General features: G+C 43.0%; 1 protein-coding gene across 1 annotated transcript; it reads right to left on the reverse strand.

Annotated features, from left to right (window-relative positions):
• On the reverse strand, nt 1-27,625 carry LOC141140950 (calmodulin-1). Its single transcript, XM_073628509.1, has 6 exons — nt 27,480-27,625; nt 9,647-9,677; nt 7,679-7,822; nt 7,382-7,488; nt 3,013-3,148; nt 1-1,531 (listed from the first exon to the last, which is right to left on the reverse strand). Exons 1-6 carry the CDS (start codon nt 27,480-27,482, stop codon nt 1,503-1,505), a joined length of 450 nt encoding a protein of 149 aa, XP_073484610.1. The 5' UTR covers nt 27,483-27,625; the 3' UTR covers nt 1-1,502.
• Nucleotides 27,626-27,905: the final 280 nt, after the last annotated feature.

Consider the following 27,905-nt stretch of genomic DNA (forward strand, 5'->3'; position numbering starts at 1 on the left):
TACAACCAAAAGAAAGCTTTATTTGTGGGGAAAAAGATAAAAATTTCATTTGGGTACAGTATTACATGACCGTGCAATTGTCATTCAAAAGAGTGAGCGCTGAAAATTGGTCTGAGCAGGATGGGGGGTTTAAGTGCCCAGTAAGGAAGTGGTTAACCAACAGATGGGTCCAGGGAACATGGAGTGCATTATACAAGGGCCAAAAAAATACACAGCATACATGGATCGGTCTGAAATTTGACAGCGCTGGTGTGAATGACATATTGCAAGACTCATTTGAACACCTCAAATCGCATTGCAGGAAGCATGTTGCCTTAAAGTAGCGCCTTAATTTTTGGGAGACATGCTTCCTGCGATGCAGATTGCAGCGTGAATGATCACACAATAGTTGCAGCAGACCCGCACCGCAATTTGGTGTCATTCAAAGAATGGCATCTCAAATGCGAGTGACATTGGCGCTTTCTGATCTTGGCAAATTGGCCAGTGATCCGAAATGCTGTAGTGTGAATGCAGCCCAAGAGTCACAAGACTCGTTCTCATTGCCCACAGCAACCAGTTCCAATGTGATGTGTAGTGCAGAACATGGACTCTGCCATAAAGATCAAAATTGTGTGATGACCCATAATCTAGTCTGATCAAGACGACTCATCTGATAGTTCAAGCAAATGTAGTTTCCATGATCCAACCAATGAAGGCTCCATCAACTTCTAGAACCTTTTCTCACCAGTAGCTCCAACACAAAAAAAAGGATTTTTTTTTAATTTTTATTGTAAAACAAATATACAACTTGGAATGGATTTGAGGCAAATTGTGCCATAAGCAGGTTTTCTGAAAAGTGGCTAAACCAAAAAAGTAAACCTTTAACTGGTGAAGGAGTTTACAAAATCACATGCAGACCCTTCACAACAGTGGAGAGAGAAATAAAGAAAAAAAGAAGAAAAAAAAAAAATAGTAAAAAGCATAGTGATGATGTTCCATACGTAGGTCTGGAGCAAAGAAATGGGAGGGAAGGCAGAATAAAAAAAAAAAAAAAAAAGATACAAGACATGTACCTGGATATACCAGCTTTGCATTAGTGCAACATAAGTTCAATATTGTTTAACTATCTGTAGTTTAGAGTTGTTTACTCCACATTCCGACAAGCAGACAAGTTACTTGAAGAAATCCAACTTTGGGAGAGGAGGAAAATAAAAATCTGTAGAGCCCAGATATTCCATTGTGTGATCCAATTCATCCAGCTCTTCCATGTGCACAAAGGGCTTTGAGAAAAATCCAGAGTAAGCCACATGCAGCATTTGTTACTTTATCAACTTTTCATGGAAACCAAAAAGAGTAAGTTGTAAAGAAAAAGACAGTGACAGTATGGGAAACATGTTTGGAATTCTAAAATTACTATACATGCAATCTGACAGTAAGGGGGGAACATTTTACAGATAAGTTACAAACAAAGAAAGGCAAATAAACATCTTTGTACAAGAAATTTAACACATTCTGTACAGTCTTCACTTTGCCGTCATCATTTGTACAAACTCTGCAAGAGAAACAAAAACAGTAATCCGTCAATGTGTCAATTCAAATGTATTCTTTGACTAGCCAATAAAGAGCCCACCAGCAGTCAACTGACAGCCTTGTTTGGATCGGAGACCTAAAGCCTGGTACATGGGCTGAATAGCGAACAGAAACTGGATGACATTCAGCCCATGTCTACAGCAGATTGTCCAACAGAAGCTGGCTGAACATCTGGCTTCTGTCAAACAATTATGCTAGGGTGGAAAAAAAAAAAAAAAGCTGCTGATCAACACTTGCAGCCAATGGCTTCAAGTGACTGTTTGCCTGGACTTGCAGTCCAGGGAAGTCTGTCAAGGCTATAATAGTGGGGAGATCACTGCACTGAGCTAACATGGCAAAGTTAGTACAGTGAGCCCCTTAATTTTACTGCTGAACTAAAACCAACAGACCCCCATCCCTCTGTAGGTAACCTGTAAAGGCATTACACCATAGGCATAGCATAAGCTTGCCAAAATTGCAACAAGCGCAATTTTATTCCCTAGGGCAGGGATCTTTAAGCTATGGCCCTCTAGTTCAGGAACTATAAATACCATCATGTTTAAAAGTCAGTTTGACAAAGCCTCGCCACCCCAATTTAATTCTGTAGACAAAGTGCCAAAAAAGCCTGGTTGGCAAGTGGTTGTCAGCATTAGGTATAGGCCAGCACAGATTTAGACTTACTAACTTTATCTTTCAAACAAGGCCTCTAACTACAGGCAATGTGGAACAAATCACACATGCCTACACAGCAGCAAGTTAAAGCTTTTCACAAACTAACAAAGTTAGTTTACATTAGAGCAATTCCCAAAGCAAGCATTAAATCACTGCTCATCAATTTTAGATGTAGGACATTTTAGGCTCTTTACTGCAAACCTTTTTCAAACTAGAACTGCAGCAGCTGTAGCAGTTAAGCTTGTCAAAAGATAAGCAAAAAACACACACCAAGTCCCACTAACCTTTGTAGCTGCAGGCATTGTGGAACAAATTGTCAAATTCATAGAGGAAGCACTAAATTACTTTGCATCCTCAGCATGGCCCACTAGTTGCCGCCCTTCTGTGCTTACATTAGCTATTGAATGCCACAAAGTCACTGCTGGGAGAAGCAGACTGACATGAGTAGCCAGTCACTGCTGGAAGGGGAACAGAGCTGGCTAGTGTGAACATTGAGGATTTGCTCCAGAGTGTTCTGTAGCTACACATGCTCCATCTAGCCATAGTACATTGGCAATTATGTTCTATCCTGCAGTAGTAACCAATTGGAATAGACTACTGATTCTATGGTCAGCCTAATCAAATCCCACATGAAAAAGTACAAGCCTGGCCATGCTCACTTTATTGTAATAGCTTTCCTGTCAGCAAGAATTGCAGATTTGCCAGTGTGAACCTGTGTTAAGAGGCCCAATTTCCCAAAACATGATGTAAGCAAAGCCCACCTATTCAAGGACTAATCACAAAGCAACCTACCTTCGTAATTTACTTGACCATCTCCATCAATATCTGCTTCCCTGATCATTTCATCAACCTCTTCATCCGTTAACTTCTCACCAAGATTTGTCATAACATGACGGAGCTCAGCAGCGCTAATGTAGCCATTACCGTCCTAAAAACAGAAAATTTTATAGGTCATGTCTTCAGCAGGGGATAGTGCATGGTAAAAAGCAAGTTTGTTCCTTCATAATGAGAACCGCCATCTGCTCAATCTCTGCAGGAAGTTAGTGTCTTAATGGCAACCCTTTTACCTATATTGAGCCAAAACAAGCCCTATACAGAGCTACAGCAGCTGCAGATAATCCACATGGGGAACCTCTGTGCCAGCCAGAAGAGGTTACAGTGGTACTACCTGCAGAGTCTATCCTGTAGTCATCCCATATGCAAAATCAAACTAGAGATTAGCTCTTTGCAGGAAAAACAAAAACCCCCCACACACACACAAAGGTTTGAACAAGTAACACTTTCCAGTTCCCACATGCTCCCCCCCCCCCCCCCATTGCAACAGACACCTGTGGATCTGGCTGTAGCATTTATTCACCACAAAGTACTGTGGAAGGGGGTTAAGGCTTTTAGTTCTCAATGAACTACCAGGGTGCCGATGAGCGCTCAAGGTAGTTTAATGCTTCATCATTCAGTAGCTGGCTGCAGACAAGTACAGTGACAGTCTGCACCCATGATCTGCTGGTGCAAGGTATTAAAACCCATGTCAAACATGTGCATTTTAGAAATGTTAACAGCCTTTAAGTGTGCAGTTTATACAGCAGTAGGGGTGGCTGTGGTTCATCTTCCTATTTTTGCAAGGAAAGACCAGACACTGCAAGCATTTTAGAAGCTTTAAATCTAATTTATATAATGCCAATTTATATATTATATAATTTCCATGTTTACACATTTGGACTATATCCCAAAGGTGAACTGATCGTCACTTGTATGCACATTTGTTTCTTAATAGCGCGATTCAATTAGTTTTATAATTAAATCTAAAGTGAACGTTTTGGGAACCGCTTCCTTTCAGCTTTGGAGTGAGAAATGGTGATGTCACTGCCGTGCTGCTCACTTACCAGCAATCTGACATGAAGAAGCAGAGCCCTGTCTAACCATATGGACATTCAGGATCAGCTGTAGGAATCTTCCAGGCAAAACCTGCTGTGAATCTTTTGGGACAGATTCTGGAGTTCAGTTACTCTTTAGGCCTCATGCACACTGGACTTTTACAGCTGCTTCTAGGGGCATCTGACTTTCCTGCCTCTAAACACCCCTCCATGTTAGGCCTTTATTGGCCAACAGCGCAGAAGTGCTTGATGGTACTAAAAGCTGCCAAACACTAAAAACCTAGCACTAAGCTTTAGAGACTTGAGTTGTCTGCAAAAACACTGCTGGTTTTTAGGAGTGCAGCCCAACCTGATATGTGTTTAAACAAGTGGCAAGGGCAAACATTTAAAGTTCCCAGTGCCTCTGGTTTACCGTAATGGTGAAAGGGAAGAGAAAAAGGGGGAAACCCATCCAGGTGACAGCTTGTCTAGCAACTGTAGTGTTAAGCTGGAAAGACTCAAGATGCCAACAGACCTTGTCTACACTTTGTACATTCCTAAAGCTTCCTGTAACATCTGCATGTCGCCCCATAAAATACTTCACTGGTTCAATGAACTTGACATTCACACAGGCAACGATCAAAGCTCATGAAGTCCAAGCCATGTTTAAACTTAGATATGGTATGGATGGTACCAATGCAATTAATAAAATTGACTTCTGTTAGAACTGGTGTGCAGCAGTTCCCTCTTTAGGAGCAAATATGAGCTCAGCATTGTAGTGGCATCTTGGGGCTGAAACTAGTCAGGTGCCTACAGCAGTATTTTGTAGAGGTCGACCGATATATCGGCCAGCATATATATCGGCCAATATTTGGTGTTTTTACCAAATCGGCATCACCCGATTGTGCCGGTAAAAAAGGCCGATATCAGTGGACTTGCAAATTACTTCAGTAATAGAAGTCAATACAAGTTGCCTGAAAACTTCTGTGAAGAGAAGTCTCTCCTCCTCTGGGCAGCCTGCCAAGTCTGATAAAAAGTACCTGAAGGATACAATGTTTACATGAATGAACTGAGCTGGTGTGGAGGAGTTCTCAGTTTAACCATTTAAAGACTAAGGGCTCTTTCACACGGGGCGGATCAGTGATGAACCACCCCGTGTACACCCGTTTGCTCAGCGGGTGATCGCTCCGCCGATCCCCGCTGAGCAGAAAGATGACTGTGCAGCGACAGACCTGTCAGAGCGCCGCTCTCCCCTATGGGGATCGGATGATGACGGACCGTAGTGTCCGTCGTCATCCGATAACGGATGGAAAAGTAGGATTTTCCTCCGTTACACTTTTTGGATCGGATGTCAGCGGACATGTCACCACTGACATCCGACACTCCATAGGGATACATGTATGTCCGTTTTTTATCCAAAAACGGAAGGATGAAAAACGGACACACAGACTCCCCATGTGAAAGAGCCCTTAATCTTTTCTGACACTTGTTGCTTACAAGTAAAAATCCTGTATTTTCTGCTAGAAAATCACTTAGATCGATCTATCTATCACCCTAGGGAATAAAATAGCAGTATTTTATGTCACACGATATTTGCGCAGCAGTCTTTCAAACGCAATATTTTTGGAAAATACAAATTTAAAAAAAAAATTTTAAGCAGTAAAGTTAACCCATTTTTTTCATCCAAAAGTTTTGATTACCTGTTTTTGTGTAATATTCAAGATAGTTTATCTAAATTCTACATACAAGTGAACTGATTGGAGGTTTGTTTAATAAATGTTTAAATGTAAAAAAATTTCACTTAAGGTTGCTTTCACACTGGAGCAGGCATGCGTTGACGGTAAAACTGCTAGTTTTAGCAGCGCTATTCGGCTGCTAACAGGGCGCTTATAACCCAGCTAGCGGCCGAGGAAGGGGTTAAATGCGCCCCTGAAGCGCCGCTGCCAAAACGCTTTGCAGGCGCTTCGGCAGCAGTGCACATTCATGTCAATGGGCAGGAGTGGAGGAGCAGTATACACCGCTCCAAAGATGCCGCTTGCAGGACTTTTAACATCCTGCCAGCGCATCGCCTCAGTGTGAAAGCACTTGGGCTTTCACACAGACTGCAGGGGAGCCGTTTTGCAGGCACTTTACAGGTGCCATTTTTAGCCCAAAAGCACCGAAAAACACCCCAGTGTGAAAGGGGTCTAACTATGAGATGGGGGGGGGGGGGGGGGGAAACACATATCGGCCACCGCGATTTCTAAATATCGGCATCGGCCAGAGAAAAACCCATATCGGTCGACCTCTAGTATTTTGTTCACCTTAACTAGCAATGCTATTGTCCCAACCCACCACTTTAGTTGAAAAGCTTGATCATAAGTGTAGAGAACTCAGATATTGAACACCAAATTCATTCCACACAATACATACAATGGAGGCATCAACCCTGCTGACTTTTCAGAACTGTTGTACTTGATTGCCCAGAAAACAGCCACATAGCCCTATAAACCAGTCAGCCTTTGGAGACCCAACCTTACTATGGGGGGGAGCAATTCTGTTGATATCTGCCAGCGTTTCCTTAAAAGCTATATTACACTCTCCAAGTCCTTGTCTCTTTGTATGCATTTTGTCTGTTTCCATCCATTTGTCCTATCCCTTTAACCTTCCTGTTGCACACATTCAGCTTGGAAACCCCTCCCTTGTAGTTTCCTTGCTGTTCATACACATCTGACCATATATGATAACTTGATAGGACAAAATCTGTTGGCTGCTGGGGAATTCTGACTGTGGCAGGTCTCATTCTTTATCCTGCAGGGTTGCATTATGTTAGGGCTTTTTATATGGGCTTGGGAAGATGGAGATACTTATGCTCTGCTAGTTATTTTATATACCTTGGAACTTGTCACATTGTGTATTGCTTTGAATCTGTTGAGCTGCCTCTGAATCCAATGTGGATTATTATTTGTTTCTAGCATACATATGTCATTGTACCTAGCTTTATCCATACCTCAATTTGTATAATGCAGCTGTTGGTTAAATAAAAGGAATTGCACAAAGAAAAAAAAAAAAAAAAAAAAAAACACATACACCAACAGCAAGATTATATTCTTTCTAGGCCTTTCACCTGCTGATCTGCCCAATTGTCAAAATTCTCAGCTTTAGACCAAGCTGTCCAGCAAAAGTGACAGAGGTTGAAACAACCCGTCTATCAATCTCATCTTAATCTTAGAATGGAGAGCTTTTAGGCATTTAAAATCTAGCTCAGGGTAGCATTCAAGCGGATCTCTGTTAAAGAACCCCCCTTCCCCCCATACAAAATAGGGGGTTACCTTGTCAAACACACGGAATGCTTCTCTGATTTCCTCTTCACTGTCTGTGTCTTTCATTTTCCTTGCCATCATAGTCAAGAATTCAGGGAAGTCAATTGTTCCATTGCCTGTAAAGAGATAAGACCTGTAAGCCTCCGTTCAAACATTCACCATAAAACACATTGAGAACCAATGTAAGTCAACACAAATTTTGTTAAAGCCACTCAGATTCATATCCTATAGATTTTAGGAAGAGCTTACTGTTTATGTATGCATTGATAAAAGCAGGCGTGAGTGTCACCTGTGTACAGTACTTACCATCTGCATCTACTTCATTGATCATGTCCTGCAGTTCTGCCTCTGTTGGGTTCTGCCCAAGCGACCTCATCACTGTGCCCAGCTCCTTTGTTGTAATAGTGCCATCGCCATCCTTGTCAAATAGTGAGAAGGCTTCTTTGAATTCTAGAAACAGAACAGCATTCATTAAAAAATAAATAAAAATAATATAGTATAGCCACCACATTAGCAAGCTACACAAGTAGTAAGACTTAGTTATACAGCAATGCAGTAGTTACATTGCATACAGCCAGCCAATAAGCACTCAATTTAAGTGAGCCACACCTTGCCCAAGCTGTTTATTACTGGCAGACGTTTATGGTGGAATATACCATTTGCCATAAAATCTTCTCCCTGCATGTCATTTATGAATTGCACATGAACAGCTGCATGCAAAGCCCAGTATAAAAGCCTGGCAATCCTACAGATATTGAAATTAACTTCTCTGCATGTCTGGGAGTTGGGTCACCCTTTGCCCAGCCAATCAAGGCAGATGAATCCTGAACAGAAACAGATGGACAAGAAACTAAAGCACCAGCTACAGAGTGAGAACCAGAGCTGCCATTACAATGCCAATGTGGCATTTTACAATAAGTCCCAAATTCTCTGTGCCCAATTTTAATTTCCCCTTCGAGCAATATTGCCACAGTTCTTGTTCCACTTGGAGGCAATAAAGCCAGTTTGAGTTCCTTCTAGTGCCTGCAAGTACCCACATTAGTCTTCATTCTACAGGGTCCCTTTGGATTCTACACCCAGGAAGTGTGCTGCATTTCACAATCAAGCATTGTTCATGTTAAGAGAACTTCAGCTGGCATTGGAATTACAGGAGGGGCAAGGTTTTTAATTTTTGGGTTTCTGCCAAAGATCCATGTACAATCAGCACCTAGTGGCCCAAGGTTCTACATGATCAAGAGTAGGCAAAAATGGCTTAAGCAGTGAAGAAACGTTGTCAAGGGTGCCTAAATTACTTTATAACCCAAGGCTGGCTTCACATCCTTTTCACAAGCTGCCATTCCCATCCAGTACTAACTCGTGCCCACAAAAATATATATATTTTTTTTAAGCTGCAACCCCCAACATTTAGGGCAGGGGTAATCTGGCACTTTACAAGTCCCATGAAATACTTAGATGGTGGGATTTGCAGTTTAACAGTTTGAGTGGTAAGACTGCGGTTTTTGATGGCTTGGTTTAGGATGCTTGTCAATTTCCCTGGTTTAAGGTAATGCACTGGACATGAAATGACAAACCTAGGTCCCCATTTTATGAATAGATTTAAATGGTTCTACATTCAAGTGAGGACCCAAGTGCACTCCTGTAACCCACAATACCACACCCAAGAGCCTGTCCATACCAAATGGCTGCAGCAATGCAGCCTGCCTTATGCCCCCATTTGTTCAGTCACACCATTGCAATGGCATGTGCTGAGAAATGAGCTATGATGTACTGTTCGATAGGGAGGGGAGCTGTTTTATGTTCTAACCAGAACCACAGCCATTAGTATTATAAACAAGCCCTAAAGCAGACCTTCACTCTGAATTACAAAAATTCTAACTGTACCCCTTGTTACATTTGCCTGGGGGGGGTTAAGGTCACAAGTACCCTATTCAGTAGGTACTTGCTTCCAATTCCACACCTAGGTGAGGAGGTAGCCCTAATGCTGGCCATACAAACAAGACACCCAAAATTCAGACAGTTTGTTTTTTGGCCAGTTTATGGGCACAAACCAGTAATCAGGGATGTTTGAGCAAAAATGTATGTTCATTGAACAATAAGTTTGGACGATCTCATAATGTATGGCCAGCATTAGTATGTGCACCGCTTCAAGGGGCATCAGAATAATCTCATGATCTAACACCTGAGAGCTGGCCATGAATCAGAAGTGACTGCTAGGCCCTCAAATCCAAGACACAGGGGGAACCTACCAAGTGCTAGGAAAGTTTAGAAACACACCTGCAATCTGCTCTTCTGTCAGTTGATCAGCCTGAAAAACAAACAAAAAACACAAGTGTTAGAAGTAGAAGAAGTTTCCCCTCTGAATTTACTATATACTGGGAAAAAAAAAAAAAAAAAAAAAAAAAGTCAGCCTGTCTAGATTCCACAACGATCATCCTACAACCAACTATCAATCAACTATGCCTTATAAAAAAGGGCAGGGGGACAATTGATACAATACTGATTTTGCAGCTCCCTTTAAGGCTGATATTAAGAGGATTTAAAGTCTGTCCTTTTACTTTTTTTTAAATCGCTGTCACAAGGAATGTAAACATCCCTTGTAATAGGCAGTGACAGGTACTCTTTAGGGAGTCTATAAGACTCCAAACCTCCTCCTTTGCACCCAAAGTATTCAAAATGCTAAGATCTGCATTTTTGAACACTTTTTAAAACTGGCACCTTTAGGATGAGAGTAATCAGGAAGCAATGTCATGACATTGGATCTAGTAATGTGGAAACAAAGCAATTGGCTTTGTTCGGGTCTCTAGCCAGCCGACGGGCTGACTGGTGGCTCGGGCCTCCCAGTGGAAGGTGGGGGGGGGGGGGTTGGGAGAGAAACACTACTTGTGATTATGGCTGATCGGCTGCATCAGTTACTACTAGAAAGCTGACCACTCTAAAGAATGGTACCGAGGTGATGTCTGCATGCCTACAACCACTTGAAGCAACAATCAGTACATTTGTTACCAATACTTAAGTGAAGATCATTCAAAACAGCCACATATGTACTGCCAGAGGATGATGCAAACATTTAAGTGAGAAAACCATCGAAATGCAAAAAAGATGCTCAATCCTGTTAAGGAAGCCATTTAAATGCCAAGGCCAAATGACTAAAGCAGAACTATAGGCAAAATTTTCATTTTGGATAGAGTAAGGGAGGGTTATAACTCCAGTTTTTTGCTATCTGTATCCCATTGCAAAGATTGCCCTTCATTTCCTGTCCCACAGCCAAACTGGAAGAAATCACTAGAGAATCCCTTGGGGAGCCCCAGGTCACTAGTGTCCCCATTGAAAGATATCCCCTCTACTTTTCTGGAGAGAACCTGAAATTTGGGATTTTTACTGATAATGGTAAACCGAGGACAGAGGGTCAAACTACACAACGGGGACACAGATAGGGGTGGCGGGGGGAAACCACACACTACTTAGTGAGTGATGCAGCAGCTGAAAAGCAGTCAGGTTGTAATGAGCAGATATCAGATTATCCTACTCATGGCCAAGGACCATGCTGGCCTCTACAGGAGCCATCTAAAAAGAATTAGATTTTCTTGCGCTAAACATTTAAAAAAAAAAAAAAAAAAAAAAAAACCCCACACCACTACATGAAACAAGCTCAAACTGAACCACTGCCACAAAGCCCAATGCTGGTCATACAAGGCAAGGAAATTTCAAGCAGCTTTCAGATCACTACTACCGCCATCAATTAAATCCTGAGGAGGGTGTTGGGTTTAAGCCACACTGTATGGACAGAGCCAACACATTTGCTGCCAGATCACAGGCAGGGGACCCCAGAACAGGTTTGGGGCTGCACTGCCACTGCACAGAACAGGCAAGTAAAAACACTTCAAAAGTTGCCTTTAGAAACAAATGGCAAAGCAAATCACGAGCGATCGAACACCACTGACCGCTCGGTTTATCACAGCTCCATGGAGCAGAGAAAAAAAAAAAAAAAAAAAAAAAAACCTATATCTAAAAAGGAAACACCATGACAGCCAATTGGCAAGCTGCAAAAAGCATTTGCTTTTGGGTTTAAATTTAAAAAAAAAGATTATACTCACCTCTTTGTAATTGCTTTGCAAAGAGGCCCAATCCTCTTGAAGTCCCTGTCAGTGCTTTGGGCTCCTCCCCCCTGCCAAGTGCCCATATAGCAAGCTGCTGGCTATGGGGGCCACTTGTGTGCTTGCTCCTGAGCCAGCTCTGTGTCCATTGATACACAGAACATGTCTTAAACCCACCCCCTTTCCTCAATGGCTGCGATTGACATGAGCCAATGACTCCTGCCTCTGTCCAATGCAGAGAGAGCAGTAGCTACTCAAAGACCACAAAAAAAAAAAAAAAAAAAAAAAAAAAAAACCCACCCCTACAGACTGCTCTTCCTTCCTATTCTGGTGACAATTCAATGGAAATAAATTGTCCTAGCAAAGACAAAACATCACATGGGTTTTAATGCTACACCTACATTTTAGCAAAGCCAAACTACAAAGCAATTTAACAGAAGTTTGCACACTGGTATGCTCCTGTTATGCCGCGTACACACAAGCGGACTTTATGGCAGACTTTATGACGGACTTTCCGAATAAATGGACTTGCCTACACACAATCCACCAAAGTCCGTCAAATTCGTACGTGATGACGTACGACCGGACTAAAACAAGGAAGTTCATAGGCAGTAGCTCCCCTAGCGTGGCTTTTTGTCCGTCGAACTAGCATACAGACGAGCGGACTTTGACCGGACTCGAGTTCAACGGATAGATTTAAAAACACGTTTCAAATCTAAGTCCGTCCAACTTTTGAGAAAACAAAGTCCGCTGGAGCCCACACGATCTAATTGTCCAAGGAAATCCCATCCGCTGGGCAAAGTCTGCCGTAAAGTCCGCTCGTGTGTATGCGGCATTACAGTCAGTGTTTGAACAATCTTATTAATTAAAAACACTTTTCCCCATTACAGATAGGTGATGAATGTGTTAGCTGGACATAAATCAAGATGCACTGAAAGTCTTGCTTCACTGTACAATTTGTATGTTAACTTGTAGTTCTTTGAACATAGTTCAAAAACCTACAAATTGAAGGAAAGCCCAATGCACCATGCACATGAAATGGCCCACAATGCCATAGGGGGAAATAAGCCAAAGTCTTCCTTAGCAGTGAAAATCAAAGCCAATTCTGACACGTTAGCGCATCAATCACTTCAGCTATAAAAATCATGACCATTTATCACCCCTTGAAGCACCGTTAGATCCAAGCAATTACATAAATAGGTCACCACTGCCTAGAGAAGGCTGTCCTCAAGCCTGCTGGCTAAGATGGGTGGGAGTCCTAAGTAACCAAGAAGCCAAAAGCACTCTGAAAGTGCTGTGGCAAACAGAAAGCCATAATTACCAGTAAATAAAATCACATGTCCTATACCATTTGAGTTTTTCCCCCCAAATTAATTTGAGACCACATATGAATGTTTCTCATAAGACCAGGGAACAAATTTAAAAACGTGCTACAAGCAACAGATTCTCTGGTTTCATTAGAAAGCATTTACCACCTTTAAGTTTGAGCAGAGCATATTTTAAATATCCCAAATAAAAATTTTAGGTTGTAACCAGATAAAAAAAAAAATGAACACTCAGAGCAGTGAACATGAGGAACCCACAATTTACTTCCTGTTGAGCAATATGGCATAGGCCTCAATTAGATGTGCAGGTGAACCGTTTTACTACACCAACTACCCCCTCCCCATTAAGCTGCAAAGGGCACCAGACAGGGGTGTTACTAAATTTTGTAGTCACAATGCTTCACACCAAACAGTGTGGTGTGAATAATTTTAAAAATGCTGGAGGAGGTAGTGAAAGCCATTCCTGGAAGCCTTTTAAAATCTTGGACTGATGTGCTGTAAAGAGCAGAGAATAGAGGCCACAATTCCTTAATGCCACATAAATTTGTTTTTGGTTGAGTGGAGAGGGATTAGAACACCAGGCAGTCTTTATTGCTGTCTGTTAGAGCTGTACAATAAAAAGGATTGCAATCTTGATTCAACTATTTGTATTACAGTTTTTCCTGATTCTTTCATGTAATAAGTATAGAGAGTTCTTTGCTCACTCTGGCAGTCTGCCAAACCAACATTGTAACTCTTCCTTCTTAGATCAAAAGGGATAAAACTTGTGATAATATGCAGGAAGTTTAACCGCTTAAAAGTCTAAACTTTTGATACTTGTTTTACAGTCATCAGAACTTTGCTAGAAAATTACTTGGAACCCCCAAACTTTAGCAGAGGCCCTGGTGATTAAAATGGCAATTGTTGCAATATTTTGTGTCACTGTATTTGCACAATGGTCTCAAACACAATTTTGAGAAAAATATCTATCTATCCATCTATCAGAATAGAACTCTGCCAATGGGAACACTAGTGCTGGGGATAGAGATTCCCTCAATTACTTCCTGTCTGAGACAAGTGAAGTGAAAATCTCCCCATGGAGACACAGCTGGCAATAAATTGACAGGGGTTAGAACAACCCCCCCCCCCCCCCACCCCTGCCAAAAAACAAACAATTTGCCTATAGTTTTAGTTTACTAAATGGTTTTCCAAAATTGAGGACAAACTTAGAAATGCTCAACAAATGTTACTTCCTTAAAATCAAATATCAATGGCAGCAGTCCCACTGCCTACCAGATTATGCATAGTGTAGGCCATGTTCAAGGCATGTCTGGTGATTATTGGCACAACTGCAAGTGTGTTTAGGCCTACTCAAGCTTTCAAGCACTCAAATGGCTGGAGTCATAGTTGGTTGTGTGCAGCACCATGGAAGCTGCAAATTTTAATAAAAGGCCAAGATTGCAGCTTCCTTGGCAGATCAGAGGGATCAGTTCCACTTTGAAGCCAGTTTCAGGACAAAAATTGAAGATTTTCAGGAATGCAATTGTGTGGAGTTTCCTGCATTCATTTTTCTAATGTTTAAAATACATGAGAAGCTTTGCATGTTAAAACAGGACACCCTTTTCCTTACAGGAGCACTATGCAAGTAGTCTAGACATTTTCTACCCCCCACTACAATTACTGCAGCCTTGCATCCTAATTTGTGCTGTGATAACGATTGCCTTCACTAGCAAAGAATAGACACTACTGTATGTGCCTTCCGACTTTTAAATCACATTTGACTGAACAGCCGCCAAAAGCCTTGTCCAAACAACTTTGACAAAGATAGCTTCTGCTCAACAGAGCATCCCTAGGTTTATATTTATTCTAGTTCCTAGATTTAGCCTTGTCTGCTTCAGTCAGTAGAAACAGCTGGCCTAGCTGTACAAAAGTACAAGTATCACACAGGGCCTAGGTTTAATAGTGCTTAAAGTAGTTATAAATGCATTCAGGTATAAACCATAATGCATTAGAAGTTACAGCAGTAGTAATCTATAGGATGTTTTTTCTGGAACCTGCAAGGTAAAGCCATAATGTGCTAGTATGTGTCGCCTTAGAACAAAGCCCTTGCAGCAGCAAGCCGTCACTGCTGACGAGGCTTCACCCATCTTACTTTCCAGATTCACAGGCTGTGGCAAATGTGAGTGGCTGAATCTGCAATTAAGTCACTCCTGCGCATGCATGAGCCGCCGTTTACAGCACATGGATGGTCACAGGTGCCATTCCTTCAGAGCACATGCACCAGTGATGTAACTGACAGTATGTACAGTAAATCTCCCAACAGCGCATGTTTGAGATATAGGCAAGTCTTACCTATAAGTACAAATCATGCATGGGAGTTTACTCCCACGTTAAGGTTAAAAACCCTCCTGTACTGCAGGAACCCCACCCAGCCTCTGCCTCCTCACTAGGCAGATTGATAGCAGTGGAAGCAAATTGCTCCTGCGATGAGGTTGAGCTGCCCTGTGTCAATAGATGCAGACAGGTCATCTCAGGAGCGAGCCCGCGAGTGTGCCCATAGAACGCAGCTATCTAGGAGGGCACTATGAGAGGAGTCAGAAATGCAGATGGGGACCCCAGAGGAGAATCGGTGTGGCTCTGTGCAAAACCACTGCACAGAGTAAATAAATTTAAAGCTTTAATATCACTTTAAATTGACAGTCAAGAAAACCTGTCATTAACAGCTAAATCACACAAAACTTACTTGGAGTGTTTTTGCAGGCAACTTGTGGAATCAATGTGCTTTACCTTGTTAATACTCCAGGCAAACCAATTACTTAGCACAGCCATGTTCTTGAGCGCACCTACATGGGGTTTGTGCCCGTCCAGTATTCTCACCCTCCCTTCTTATGCAGGGAGGCAGTAATGGGAGCTTGTTACTTGGACAGACAGATCTGCTTGTGCTATGGCCATCACAGCCAAGAAGGTGGCATCTAGCAGCCTCAGGTCTTTTGAATCTCTTAACATTTTAAAGAGATTTACCTGTAAAAAGCATTGTGTAAATTCACATGGATGATGTGAAGGCCCCGTTCACACCTTAACAATTTTCTGCTGGAAGCTCTAAAAACACTCAAGCCAAATCCCATTCATTTGGCAGGCCCCTGCCCACATCTGAGCATTCTATCACCTGAAGCTCAAATAAAGTACACAAGCTTCTTTGTCAGATTACAAGCATTTTTTTGGGCCTCAGACATAGAAACACTTGACTTGCTGCTCAAATAGAAACTCTCCACCCCCAATTTCTTATCACCTAAACAAAAATGCCTGAAGCTGTAAAAAGAAGATAAAACCCCAGTAAAGTGATATGCTCAGGTGTGACTGGAGTCTAAATTTTAAAGGGTTAGGTCCCTAGTTTAGTTACCAGACACTGCCTATGCAACTGTAGATAAAACTGCAGCTTGACTACAGTTGAAGGCCTACACCTATAGTAAAAGCAATGTACCTCCCAAAGCCTGGTTGAAAAACAGTTGGAATCATCCTGTCCTAGATGTTGCCAAGACTACCAGCAGTTACTGCACACCACCGATCTCAAACCCCTGCACATGTCCACCATCTCTTCCATGGCAGCATTCCTGAGATCAGAACTACTGCAACAGGAGTAGAGTTCACAAAATGGAGTTTGAAGGAGCTAGAAGTATATTAACATACTAGCAACAAGGCAGGATAGGAGGATACCATCTCTGGGGGTTTCAGCCAGGCTTTGGCAGGAATACAAGGCCCCACTCTAGCAAGGGCATTCAACTTTGGTCAAAGCTGCAGTTTACCCCTTAACCTGCATAGGCAGGTTTTTGGCAAATGTTTTAAGAGCCCTGTTAGACTGGAGACAAGAATTTAGCGGTGTCAATCTGGAATACACAGCAGGCAAAAGTATGTCCAGAACTTCTCAGCTGCAGCTTTCACAACTAAAATCTAGCAGTGCCATACAAAGCTGACCACATTCACTGACCACTAAGAAAAAGCCTTTCAAAGCAGGCAATCCCATTATACAAGTTACTCAGAGAGGGAAGGAGGGGCTGATATCACCCAGTTTAGGATATTTTGTCCATTCCAGGGTGACTGGATAATCCTCTACAAGTGAAGTAGAGGCTAGTACTACCCACTGCAAAGCTTTGTCTATAACCAAATTACCTGTAGCTGCCCCTAGTAGTACATAAGGCATTTCATCTTTTAAAGCTGTAGTAAACCACAGGGGGGAATGAGCAATTTGGCTTAATGAGTTTGTTCTGTTCATAGGCTACAAAAATAAATTAAAAAAATCCAAGTGAGACTGTTGAATACCTGGAAATAAACTTTAAATCTGGTGTAGCTAGCTTTGGTGCAAAACTGGCCCTGGCAAGCAATCTTTAAACAGGCTCAAATGTAAGCACAAATGTTGCCTGGGTTATTTTGAGACTACAGCACAAATACAAACAAAATTAAAATGTGATCTATTTTGAATTGAATTCCAGCCTCTTGTCCCATCTGCTTTTGCATCCTGTCCTTGAAGGCTATAGTGCCGTTTCATATTCTATACAGCTCCACTGGAATTGAAAGGCATTGCAGCAAGCTCAATTCCTGTCTGCAGATGCCCAGCCTCCAACAAGACCCACTGCCTTAGGCCTCATGCACACTGCTGCTGTTCCTAAACTCAGGAGTTTGGAGCTTTTGAGTTTACTAAAGCCCATTAACACCTTTTGTGCCTACTGAACCAAACTGGTGCAACTCCACCTTACAGATCTTAAAAAGGTTCATGCACCATTTTGCCCAGGTTCACACTGAGCTGCAGGAATGAAGTCATGCAAGTTCAGCTGAACTTGCACGATTTCAATCCTGCAGGTCAGTCCTGATTTCAGGCATGATTTTAGAGACATCTGTGCAGATATCAATGTAAAAATCACAGCCCAAAATTGCAAAAAGTAGTACAGAAGCTACTTTTTAAGTGCAGTGCTGCGGCATCACACCAATTAGGACAGTGCCATTGACAGCAATTGCTGCTGATTTGACATGTCAAGATGCTCCAGTGTGAACCAGGGCTTTGTGACTTCATGTGCAACAGCTGTGCATGAAATTACACTGACCAGGTGCTTTAAAATAGTGCGATTTAGAAGCTGCATTCAGTGTGAACGGGAGTTTAACAAATCAGTAAAATTCCATTCTCCTATGCAGACTTCCCAGAGTTTAGGAGCAGCTGCATTTAGAGGCAGTTAATGCTCCTCTTCTGAACGCAGAACTGCATTCAGGGGTGCATTTTAGGCTTCATGTACAGGGGACGTTGTTCAGCCTTCTCCTGAAAGATTTAACTTGACAGCTAGAAACCAGTGTCTAAACGGCCATTTAGCCATGTTCCCCCCCCCCCATAGCCAAACATGAGTTGCCACATTTAGCATGCCTCTAAACACAGCTTCTGAACGCATTTTTTTTTCGTTCAAAAAAAAAAAAAAAAAAAAAAGCCTCTAAACACAACTGCCTAGAAACGACCAGTGTACATGTACTGATAAGATTACACAGAGGAGGGTTCAGGAGCAGTTGGAAAAAAAAATAAATAAAAGCCCAACTGCTCCTAAATGTCAGTTTACCAGCAGTGTACACGAGGCCTTAGCTGGACAAAGCAAAAACATAAATGCTAGTCACATTTAGCACTCATTTCATTGGCCAGAATAAGTTTTCTGGCCAATGAAATTTCATGCCAAAGTGCTAGGCACTGCTAAATGAGGGGCAAAAAACACACACACACACACACACACACACGTGTATCTTTCTGCTGCCAGGAGAAAGGAGTCTAGGGAATGTCCAGTGTGCATAAACCCTTAGACCTAAACCCCCCCCCACAGTGGGTGTCAGTTTCTGCTGACGTGTTCTATGTGTTGCAAGCGACTTTCATTGAGAAAGTTCATGCAGAACCAGTTACACTGAATCCTGGGAGTAACTACAGCTAAACGGATTTCTATACAGTGCGATCTGGACTACAAACAGCATCTGGTTTACTGATCCGTTTGCCTTTAAAGCAGAGCTCTGCTTATTTGCCTCCAGGATGGATTTGATTTAAAAAAATTTTTAAAGAGCAACTCATCTGTTTAGCAGCGGCTCCTGACCCACTGTTGACTCACCGACCGTCCCATTCACTTTAATGGGACGGCTGGTGATGTTGCAGTGACACAAGGTGAGGGTCATGGGAGCAGCAGGTGAGTGGATGCCGGTTAACAGGCACTGCAATGATGGATCTGAAATGACAGGTACTCTTTAAATGTATGTAACTATCAGCAAGTATAGGTCCTATCTTTAATATTGGCAAACAAAATGAAGGTTTCCCCATTTAGAATAAGCTGTCAGGTAAATAAACTAGCGATATCAGAACCAATTTTAGATTAATCCACACATAGTTGAGGACCTACTCAAATTTTTATGTAATTAAAACATTGCCAGTGCATGAAATCAGCTTGCAGAACTTGATTTACTGGAGTTTACCAAAAATTTAAATATTGCAGAATATAGTCTCATGCTACATAACCAAGCTCAATTTTATGAACTAAATTAATTTTAATTAGAAAACTAATTGACAGTTTTTTTACCTCAAAAGCATTTTAAAACAGAAAAAAAAAAATTTTAATCAAAAAATCAGGTGTGAAGTGGGTACCCGCTCCCACAGTGAAGTCAGCTGGAAGTTTGGCCCCTCCTCACCCCACCTGGGCCATTCACAAAGCGCACCATGCTTTGCACATGTACAGTAGGGAACCGGCGAGTTTTCACTGCCGGTTTTCCTCAGTGGCAGCACCTGAAAGCCGACTGAAAAAAATTGGCTCGGCTGAAGACACCACTGGCTTTGTGGACAATTAAAAGAAGCCAGCAGCTACAAATGCTGTAGCTGCTGACTTTTCCTGAAGGAGCTCCATTGTAAAGTAGACGTGGTAAAATTTAAGTTGTAAAAGTTCTGGCTTAACCAGATTTGTAACTTTATGCTAGTCATGTGATACAGGCACCAAATATAGACCTAAAGGTTTCATGTTCTAGGAAATATCTAGAAGCAGTTATGCCACAAGTACCTGAAAAATCATTTCGCATTTAATTCTGTAACAAAGCCAGCATGTATTCTTGTAGTTGGAAGTGTACCAACAGCCACATAACTTTGTAAAGAGAGCAAAGGCACTGCTGCCAAAACACAACTAGTCCTCCCAGATGTGAGGCATCACTGATCTTTATTGAAGGCTCAGAATAAGCAAAGCCACGCTTCTACAATGGTGGCCACCTCAACATCTCACTTGCTGAAAGTCTCTGAAAGTGAAGAAAACAAACCAATACAGACCTTAGTCATTCCACACATACTTAGAAATTAAGTGCAACTCCTCTGCCAGTCTGCTAATGAGAACACATGGCCAAGTCTACCCATTACACTCCTGTAAGTGCAGTATTGGAATGTCCATGTACAAGAGCCTTCATTGGCCAATAATCTAAGGCCTTGCACATTTGCTTGTCAGCTCTGTTTAAAGACAGTAGTAGAGATTTATCTGACTTTAGGGTCATTTACCTGGAATTAAAGGAAGTAGTGAGTAGTTACTGAACACTAGCACCAAGTATAGTTATATTTATGAGCAACAGTATGTTGTGCTGAGGCCAGACTTGTCACAAGAGTCAACATTGTCAACATTGTAGCAGACAGCAGCCATCTTACACAGGTTGGACGACAGCATCTGCAGCCTGTGTGTTATGCAATGTACAGCCATTACATTAGTGAAAACTAAACCTATTCTTTACAGCTAAAGAAACTGCCAACTTAGCCTCTGAGCTACAGTTGGCAGGGAGCTGCACAACTATTTGATGGCTTTACAGTTGGTTAAGAGCACAACTGACAGTTATTCATAGATTGCCTAGTCATTTCCACTTTTGGGAATACATTAAATTGATTAATACAGAAATATGAAAGTCAGAGCCAACCATACAGCAGCACAACTGGAGTTCACATTATGGTAATAAATGCAAAATATATACTGCAGCTTACCACCAATCTAGATTTGGTGGCTGCATTAGTTCCCTTTAGGCTTTAATGCCCAAGCCTTGTGCTGACCCTCCTGCACAGCCATTCACTAAGAAGATTAGTGCACTGCAGTTTCTTCTCCCCCACCTCAGCTGCATAAGTGTCATGGAGAGAACAGATTGGGATTTTAAAAAAATCCTGTTTGGTTATAAAATTTAGCAAATAATTCTTCTACAACAGAGGTCTCAAACTGGCAGCCCTCCAGCTGTAGTGAAACAAAGTCCCATCATGCCTCTGCCTGCGGGAGTCATGCTTGTAACCGTCAGCCTTGCAATGCCTCATGGGACTTGTAGTTTCACAACAGCTAGAGGGCCGCCTGTTCTAAACTGAAGTGATGTGCACTGACGTCAGTGTAAAGGTCCCCTGTCAGAATTGCCCGTTACCATCTCACCTCACACTGCAACAGGGCATGAGGAAAGGAATGCTGATAACTGGCAAGTTAATTTACCATGTGATCAGCTGTGTCCAATCACAGCTGATCACATGGTAGAGGGCCACTGTGAGGGGCCCTTTACTGCAATCAGCTGTGTCCATAGGACAGTAACCACAGAGCACACCAGATGCAGGGTTCTGGGAGGATGCCCTTGCTGTAGCCATTCTTGGCTATAGCATGGTTAGGAAGTGATTAAAAGGAGAAGTAGAGCCAAAGCCCTTTGGTTCCTACTTCTGTAGATCACAGGAGTGCACTTTGATCTGCACTCTTGTGACCTGTAAAGTCAGGATCTCTCCAGAGACTGGACTGGCTGAGTGAGTGACCCCAGCAGGCTATCTGCTGATATCTGTCCAAATACCAGATTATCCTGGCTCAACCCCTCAATACCTTGCTGAGAGCCAGAGCCAACCACTCCCACACCCTGGCACTCCAGTGAGTGCTGGATGGGCAGTTAACCAGTCTGAAGAACTAAAAACATGCCCCTACAAGGACTAATAGATTCCAAGCAACATTCTAGAATCTAGACCAAAGACAAGCCATAACTGGATGCTATGGAGCTCCATTTATAGTGCATTGCTCATCAGTCTATAAAATCCCAGGGATAGGTCATCAATGGCACCCAGCTATCCTGGGACCATTCTTTTGCTGTCAATGCCTGCTGGCTTTAGCTGGTTACTCCAGTTTGCACCCTCAATGATGTCAGAGTTTCTTTAAATGCAGATGGCTCATTTGCTTGGCCAAATATTGACCAGGTTAGTCTTACCATCTAACCTCCAGCTTTGCCTTCAGTCTCAGTTGTACAGGTTACCCTACCTGTAGGTAGGGTATGCCAACCACAATTTCTCTGCATACCAGGCTTATTGTGTGTTAGAAGCTGCGGCAAATCAGAACCCACATTTCCAGGTTTGATATCTAGCTCTTTGCTTCCCGCCTTGACTGTCCCACCCCTTTTCATTCACTGCATTTCTTCCAGAGGCTCAGCATCACATGTGGATGTTACATGGGGTGGTTTTAAAGCCACCTATTAATAGGTGCCCAAATACACCCAATAGGGTACTGAAGGTTAGCCTTCTGACATTACAGGACTATAACCCTGCTGGCCCCTCCCACAAAGCTATACATTTCTGCATTGCATACAGAAGCACATAAACTCAAATGAATCATGGAGGAGGAAGGGAAGAACTAGGAAGTCAAAAATATGACCAAGGTATATTTCAGCTTTAAAATAAATTCTGTACTACAGCAGAAATGCTACCTTGCTCTTTATTATATTGCTAGATCCAAAATAGGCCACCACATAACTAGAATAGACTGCAGGGTACTTCACTGTGGAGACTATTGCTACTCCAAACCACATGCTATACTGCAAGAACCAAGGACCACATATCCCCCCCCCCAACTGCTAAATTTTCCTTCTATACCCAAATAGGATGGTCGGTGACATGGCCTGGGTCAGTGATATTTTAAACTTCTAGCCAGGAGAAGATCCCAGAACATGAAGTCAGCAAGCCTTCAATTTTATGTCAAATGGAAACCAATGCAGATCATGAGCTCGGACATCCCCCTGGTTCCATCTGCAGCATGTTGTGGGTGACCATCATTCTCAAGACCACAATGGCATTCCTACACCACCACAGGTTTATTAGTACAGGTACCAAATGTGATTCCTTTTGCAGACTGTCACAGAATTCAGCCAACTTTTTTTTTTTTTTTACAAACTTGTATGAGAACGTGTCAATCCATCCCCCCCCCCCCCCCCCCCCCCATCTTTTCCTCCATTAAATCCTCTGGCCTGGTTTTAACTTTGGCTAGTAAAACATTTTTTTCTGCCAGTAAACACCTTATACAGCCCACTTCCTGTTTCTTGTCTGGAAAAAAGCCTAAGCTTATGACATCATGCATAGCTTTCTTGTGAGAGTTTGGAAGTGGGGGGGTGTGAATCATAAGAGGGACAATGAGAGCTGCAGGTATGCCTGTAAATCCAGGAAGTAAACAGGCAGCAGCTTCGGCTGTCCAGTTAAAATGGATGCAGCCATACTTAGTGGGAGATTTCTGAAGCCTTTTTTGCAAGTACAGAATCACAATATATAAAATATGCAAAGTGAATGGAGGGAAATTTCAGAATGGCAAAGATGTTTTTATTACAAATTGTGAGCAGACTGCAGTTCCTCTTTATGTAAAAATATGTCAATGATTCCTTATTTTGGCCATCTAGGCCAGGTAAGTCAGAACAGGCTACTTTGGTAACACATGGAAGGTAGTGTACCATCCCTCAAAGTCAATGATAGTCTGGTGTGCTGTAAGCCAATCTGGAGGTCTGGTTAGTAGACCATGTTAACTACTTGACCAGGCTGCTAACTGAGAAACAGGTGGAGTCAAGAGCCGAATACAGGACTACCTGTAGTCAAAACACCCATACAGAACTGCAGCTAATGGAGATCATTATCTTTATCAGTTCCACAGAGCTGAAGTATTGGTACAAGCTGAGCCTGACTGGAAAGGCTCCCACAATGTTACTTATCTGCTTATGCAGAGTAATGCACTGCCTTCCTGGAATCTCATTCTTTATAAATAGCACCCCAAAAGGTGTTCATGCAATAAAGCATGTAAATGCAACATAGAAGTGGGGTCCTAAAGGAACAGTATTTCAGATGCCAAAATCAACTTCGCACCTATAAGAGGGCAAGACACCAGACTTCCAGAGCTGGCAACTCCCCAACAGTCCCTTCAGGTATCAAACATGCTTCAGACTAGTCACATTGAAGTGGAACTATACTGCAACTCCAGTGATGTGCAGGAGCTCCTTGCCAGCCACTGACATCTACAGCCAAAATAATTCCAGGTTTCAATCTTCAGCTGTTTGGCTGGCTTTTGATGACACTGAAACTGCACACCTATGCATAGCTCAGAGTACATTGTGAATAGGAGAGATACAGGACATACACTATGGGCTCTATATTAAAGGAGCTGCCTTGACTAAAATTCCATTTTAAAGCCAAACACAAGCTTTGAACACTTAACCATGTTTTGACACTGTCAGTCTCAACTCTATATGCCAGACAAAATGGTTTAGTCAAGTTACAGTAAAAAAAGCCTGAACTGAAAACAGGTTTTCATGGGTGATCCAATACTAGTTTGGCCATTCATTTCTGGATCACTGTCTCAAAATAGTTAGAGGTCATAAATAGTCAGCTTTCTGTATGCTTGTTCTGCAAAGCCAACATTGTAATCCATACGATTAGTGCAAGTTCCGCAATAATGACAAACTAGCCATTTTTCTCAGCTATGCAAGTCCTTAAATTACCTCACAGGAAACAAACTTTAAATAAAAAAAAAAAAAAAAAAAAAAAAAAAAAAAGGGGGGGGGGGGGGGGATAAATCCCAGTCTAGTGAATGGACTGTTCCACCTCTTGAAGGCGTTACTTTCACATCTGATGTCCAAGGCCTTGGGTATGCACAATACCATTGCTCACATTATAGCAGACCGATGTGCATTTTTGCTGCCAGGATTCACTAAAGTTTCAGCAACCAGGAGTAACTTTAAACAGCATGCCCAACAGATCTGAGAAAGTACATATGTTCTATTGAGAGAGTACATGGCTGACTTCCATGATCTTACACGCATGTCCCTACAAGATTATGTACGTTTTATATACTTATATTGTATAACCTGCAACAGCTAGAGCAAGTGCACAAAACCTGTTCTTTTGATTCAAATTGGCCTTGTAGGATAAAATGGATGAGGAAAGGAGAGCATTTGATTCAGACTTTGAGCACAGTCCCAGGGGGTAGCTACAACACCCAAGACTAAATGGGCAGGACTGAAACCCTTCCTGCCGGAAACTGCAGCACAATGCGGCTGGACCCACCCTGATCTAGGGAGGAGATGACTGCCTCTGACAAGCCTTTTGCACAACTCCCTCTCAGGGGCTTGTTGAACTTCCCTGCTGAACTTTGGCCAGGACAGCATACCAATCCTGCATTAGTTTCCCCTTTTTAAATAAAAAAAAAAAATAATTTAGAAGCAGGCCATCCTACAAGCTGTTCTTTGCTGTTTACCTAAACAAAAGAAAAATACTTCCTGCAATTTTACATCTCTAGAAATCCTACAAACACATGAATAATCATTCACACATACGGGCACATTGTGCACTGTAGCAAAAGCACAGCATTAACCTCAAGAGCTGCTGAAAAACCCGACCAAAATGAGAGCTCAGGGCTCTGCCACACTCGCCGATATCCTAGAGCAGCGCCGGTTACACGACCCAGTTTTAAAACGGGTTATTTCAGATTATGTAACAGCCACTCCAGAGCCTCTTCAGGCTACAAAGAGCCTGTCAGTCACTGGCAGGGCGTGGGAGGAGATCTGCATGCGGCAAGCCCTGGCTTTATTCAACCTTAAACCCTGGTAACTAGACACCTTCCTGTCCTTCACGGGCTACACCTAGCAATGCTGAATGAATGACAGCATTCATTGATTTACTAACGCTGCTTAGTCCACAAACCAAAGTGGCAAGCCCCACTAATACTCTGACCCAGAGCAGCTAATGGCAAACTTATACCTAGCAGAGCCAAACCCCGCCCCCCCCCTAACAATGACCGCTCCCCATTAGTCCCCAAAACCAGCAAAGGTGGGGCAAACCCTACTAAACACAGGACAGTAGTAGAGTACTTTTACTAGCTGGTCATTTATGCAGACCATTAATGCTGTCTCAGCCTTACAAAGCAGACCTATTCCGACCACACTATTGTACAAGCTGAACGCATGTATAGGACTATTTATTAAGTATTCCCCATAGCTAAATCTCTGGCCAAGCAGACCTGTCATCTACCCATCTGTCACTATGATGGACAGCTGTGCTACAATGGGACCGGCTCCCTACAGAGCCCCAAATACAAGCAACATGTCATTAATCTAAAGCTTAACCACATGGCTGCTATCCCATTGAAGGTCTGTATAGATGACCATTTCTAATCATACTACAGGTGTCAAGTCTTGTGTGATACAATGTATCCAACGACTACTCAATGCAACAATAACCAGCAAAGCTCAATGTTACACAAATCACAAAACTCAGCTGCATCAGAAGTAACGCCTATTCACTATACAATCTTAGATGTGAATCCATTCGCATGACAGATCTGATCACATACAGCCAGATGTAGGCAGAGCATACCCAGTACAATCTTCTTCCTATTTATCAGAACTATAGCAATCCATTTAAATTCATTCATATGGCAGCAGGGAGGCCCATTGCGTGCCAAGATCTAGAGGATCGTACAATCAGATTGTATACAGCCAGCTTTACAATGCTCAGCCTCATACAATCTATTAGATCTGTCATGCAATGGGCCTCCCCGCTTCCACATGAATTGCTGTAGTCCCGATAAATCCATACAAGATCGTACCAGGCAATGCGTTCAGCCTATATCTGTCTGTATGTGATCAGATCTGTCATACAATGCACTCTCTTGCATACATGCCAAATAAAAACGGGTCAAAACTCTAACGACTGCACAATTGGATCGTATTAGGTAAGCCGGCTGTGTACAATCCTTTGGATCTGTCATGCAATGGGGGGGCCTCCCGGTTTCCATACACACTGAAGGGGTCACTATAGTTTTAGAGATTGTACAAAGGTGTAGCCAATACAAGCTGTCATATTGGGGGGGGGGGGAACTGATCATACAATCAGATTGCACGACAGATCCAAAAAAGGATTGTACAATGGGGCCTCACAGCTTCAATACACATTAAATGGGTCACTGCAGTTCTGATCAATCCAGGGATTCTACAAATTTAGAGATTGCATGCAATGGAGGGAATATCTAATACAAGCTGTCATTGTAATGGTGGGGTGATCATACAATCAGAAGTCATTGTAATGTATGGGGGTGACCATACAATCAGATTGGTCAGCCTTAGATGCCCATAGATTGTACAATGTATAAGGAGACGATGCAATAGGAGGAGGACACACCTTAACAAGCCGGCCCTTGCACCATACAGATCTATGGTCGCCTAGACAACCAGCTCTCATATGGTGCGTCAACCGGCACACACGACAATGGCCGTAAGGTGTGCTTGCGGTCAGTTCCCGGCGTATCCCCGGATGACAGGCGCCCCCCCTGGGGGGGGGAGATCTGAGCCCTCATTGGTTAGGAGGTCAGTAGAGCGGATAAAAATCCCCCGGGTCAGGCTGTACGGTGGCGGGTGGTCGTCACTCACCATGTTGAATGGATGAAGGTATCGCGCAGCTCCAGCAGGCTCAGCAGTCACAACTTCACCCCTCGAAGGCTCGACTCGGACTACTTTCCCAACCGCCGCCAACCGCTCCTCATAAACACCTCCCTCCGCCCCGGATCCCTCCGCCGCCGCGCTGGCCCCGCCCACCCCGGGACGAAATCGATGGCGCGGCTCTCCCCGGCGCGGGGATCCTCTCCGCCGCCTTCCTCCCCCGGCCCCGCGGCCGGAAGAAACGGGAAACGGCCTAGCGGGGGGTCGGGGACCCTCGGCGGGCTTGAGCGCCGGGCGGCTCGGGCCGGTTGGGCGGACGGCGGCGGCGGGGACTATTTTCTGTGGACGCGGAATAGGCGAGACGGCGGTGAGGAGGCGAAAGATCTGGGCGCTGATTGGTCGCTCGGTACCTGCAAT

This window comes from Aquarana catesbeiana, linkage group LG04 (assembly GCF_042186555.1).
Source record: "Aquarana catesbeiana isolate 2022-GZ linkage group LG04, ASM4218655v1, whole genome shotgun sequence".
NCBI classification, from domain to species: domain Eukaryota; kingdom Metazoa; phylum Chordata; class Amphibia; order Anura; family Ranidae; genus Aquarana; species Aquarana catesbeiana.

Bases quoted from the DNA above. Each gene is read 5' to 3' on its own strand.
- LOC141140950 (XM_073628509.1), bottom strand. The intron at 7,823-9,646 runs GTGTGTTTCTAA...TTCTGTTTCTAG, and splicing joins GACAGAAGAGCAGATTGCAG to AATTCAAAGAAGCCTTCTCA. The intron at 3,149-7,381 runs GTAACCCCCTAT...TTCTGTTTTTAG, and splicing joins CATTCCGTGTGTTTGACAAG to GACGGTAATGGCTACATTAG.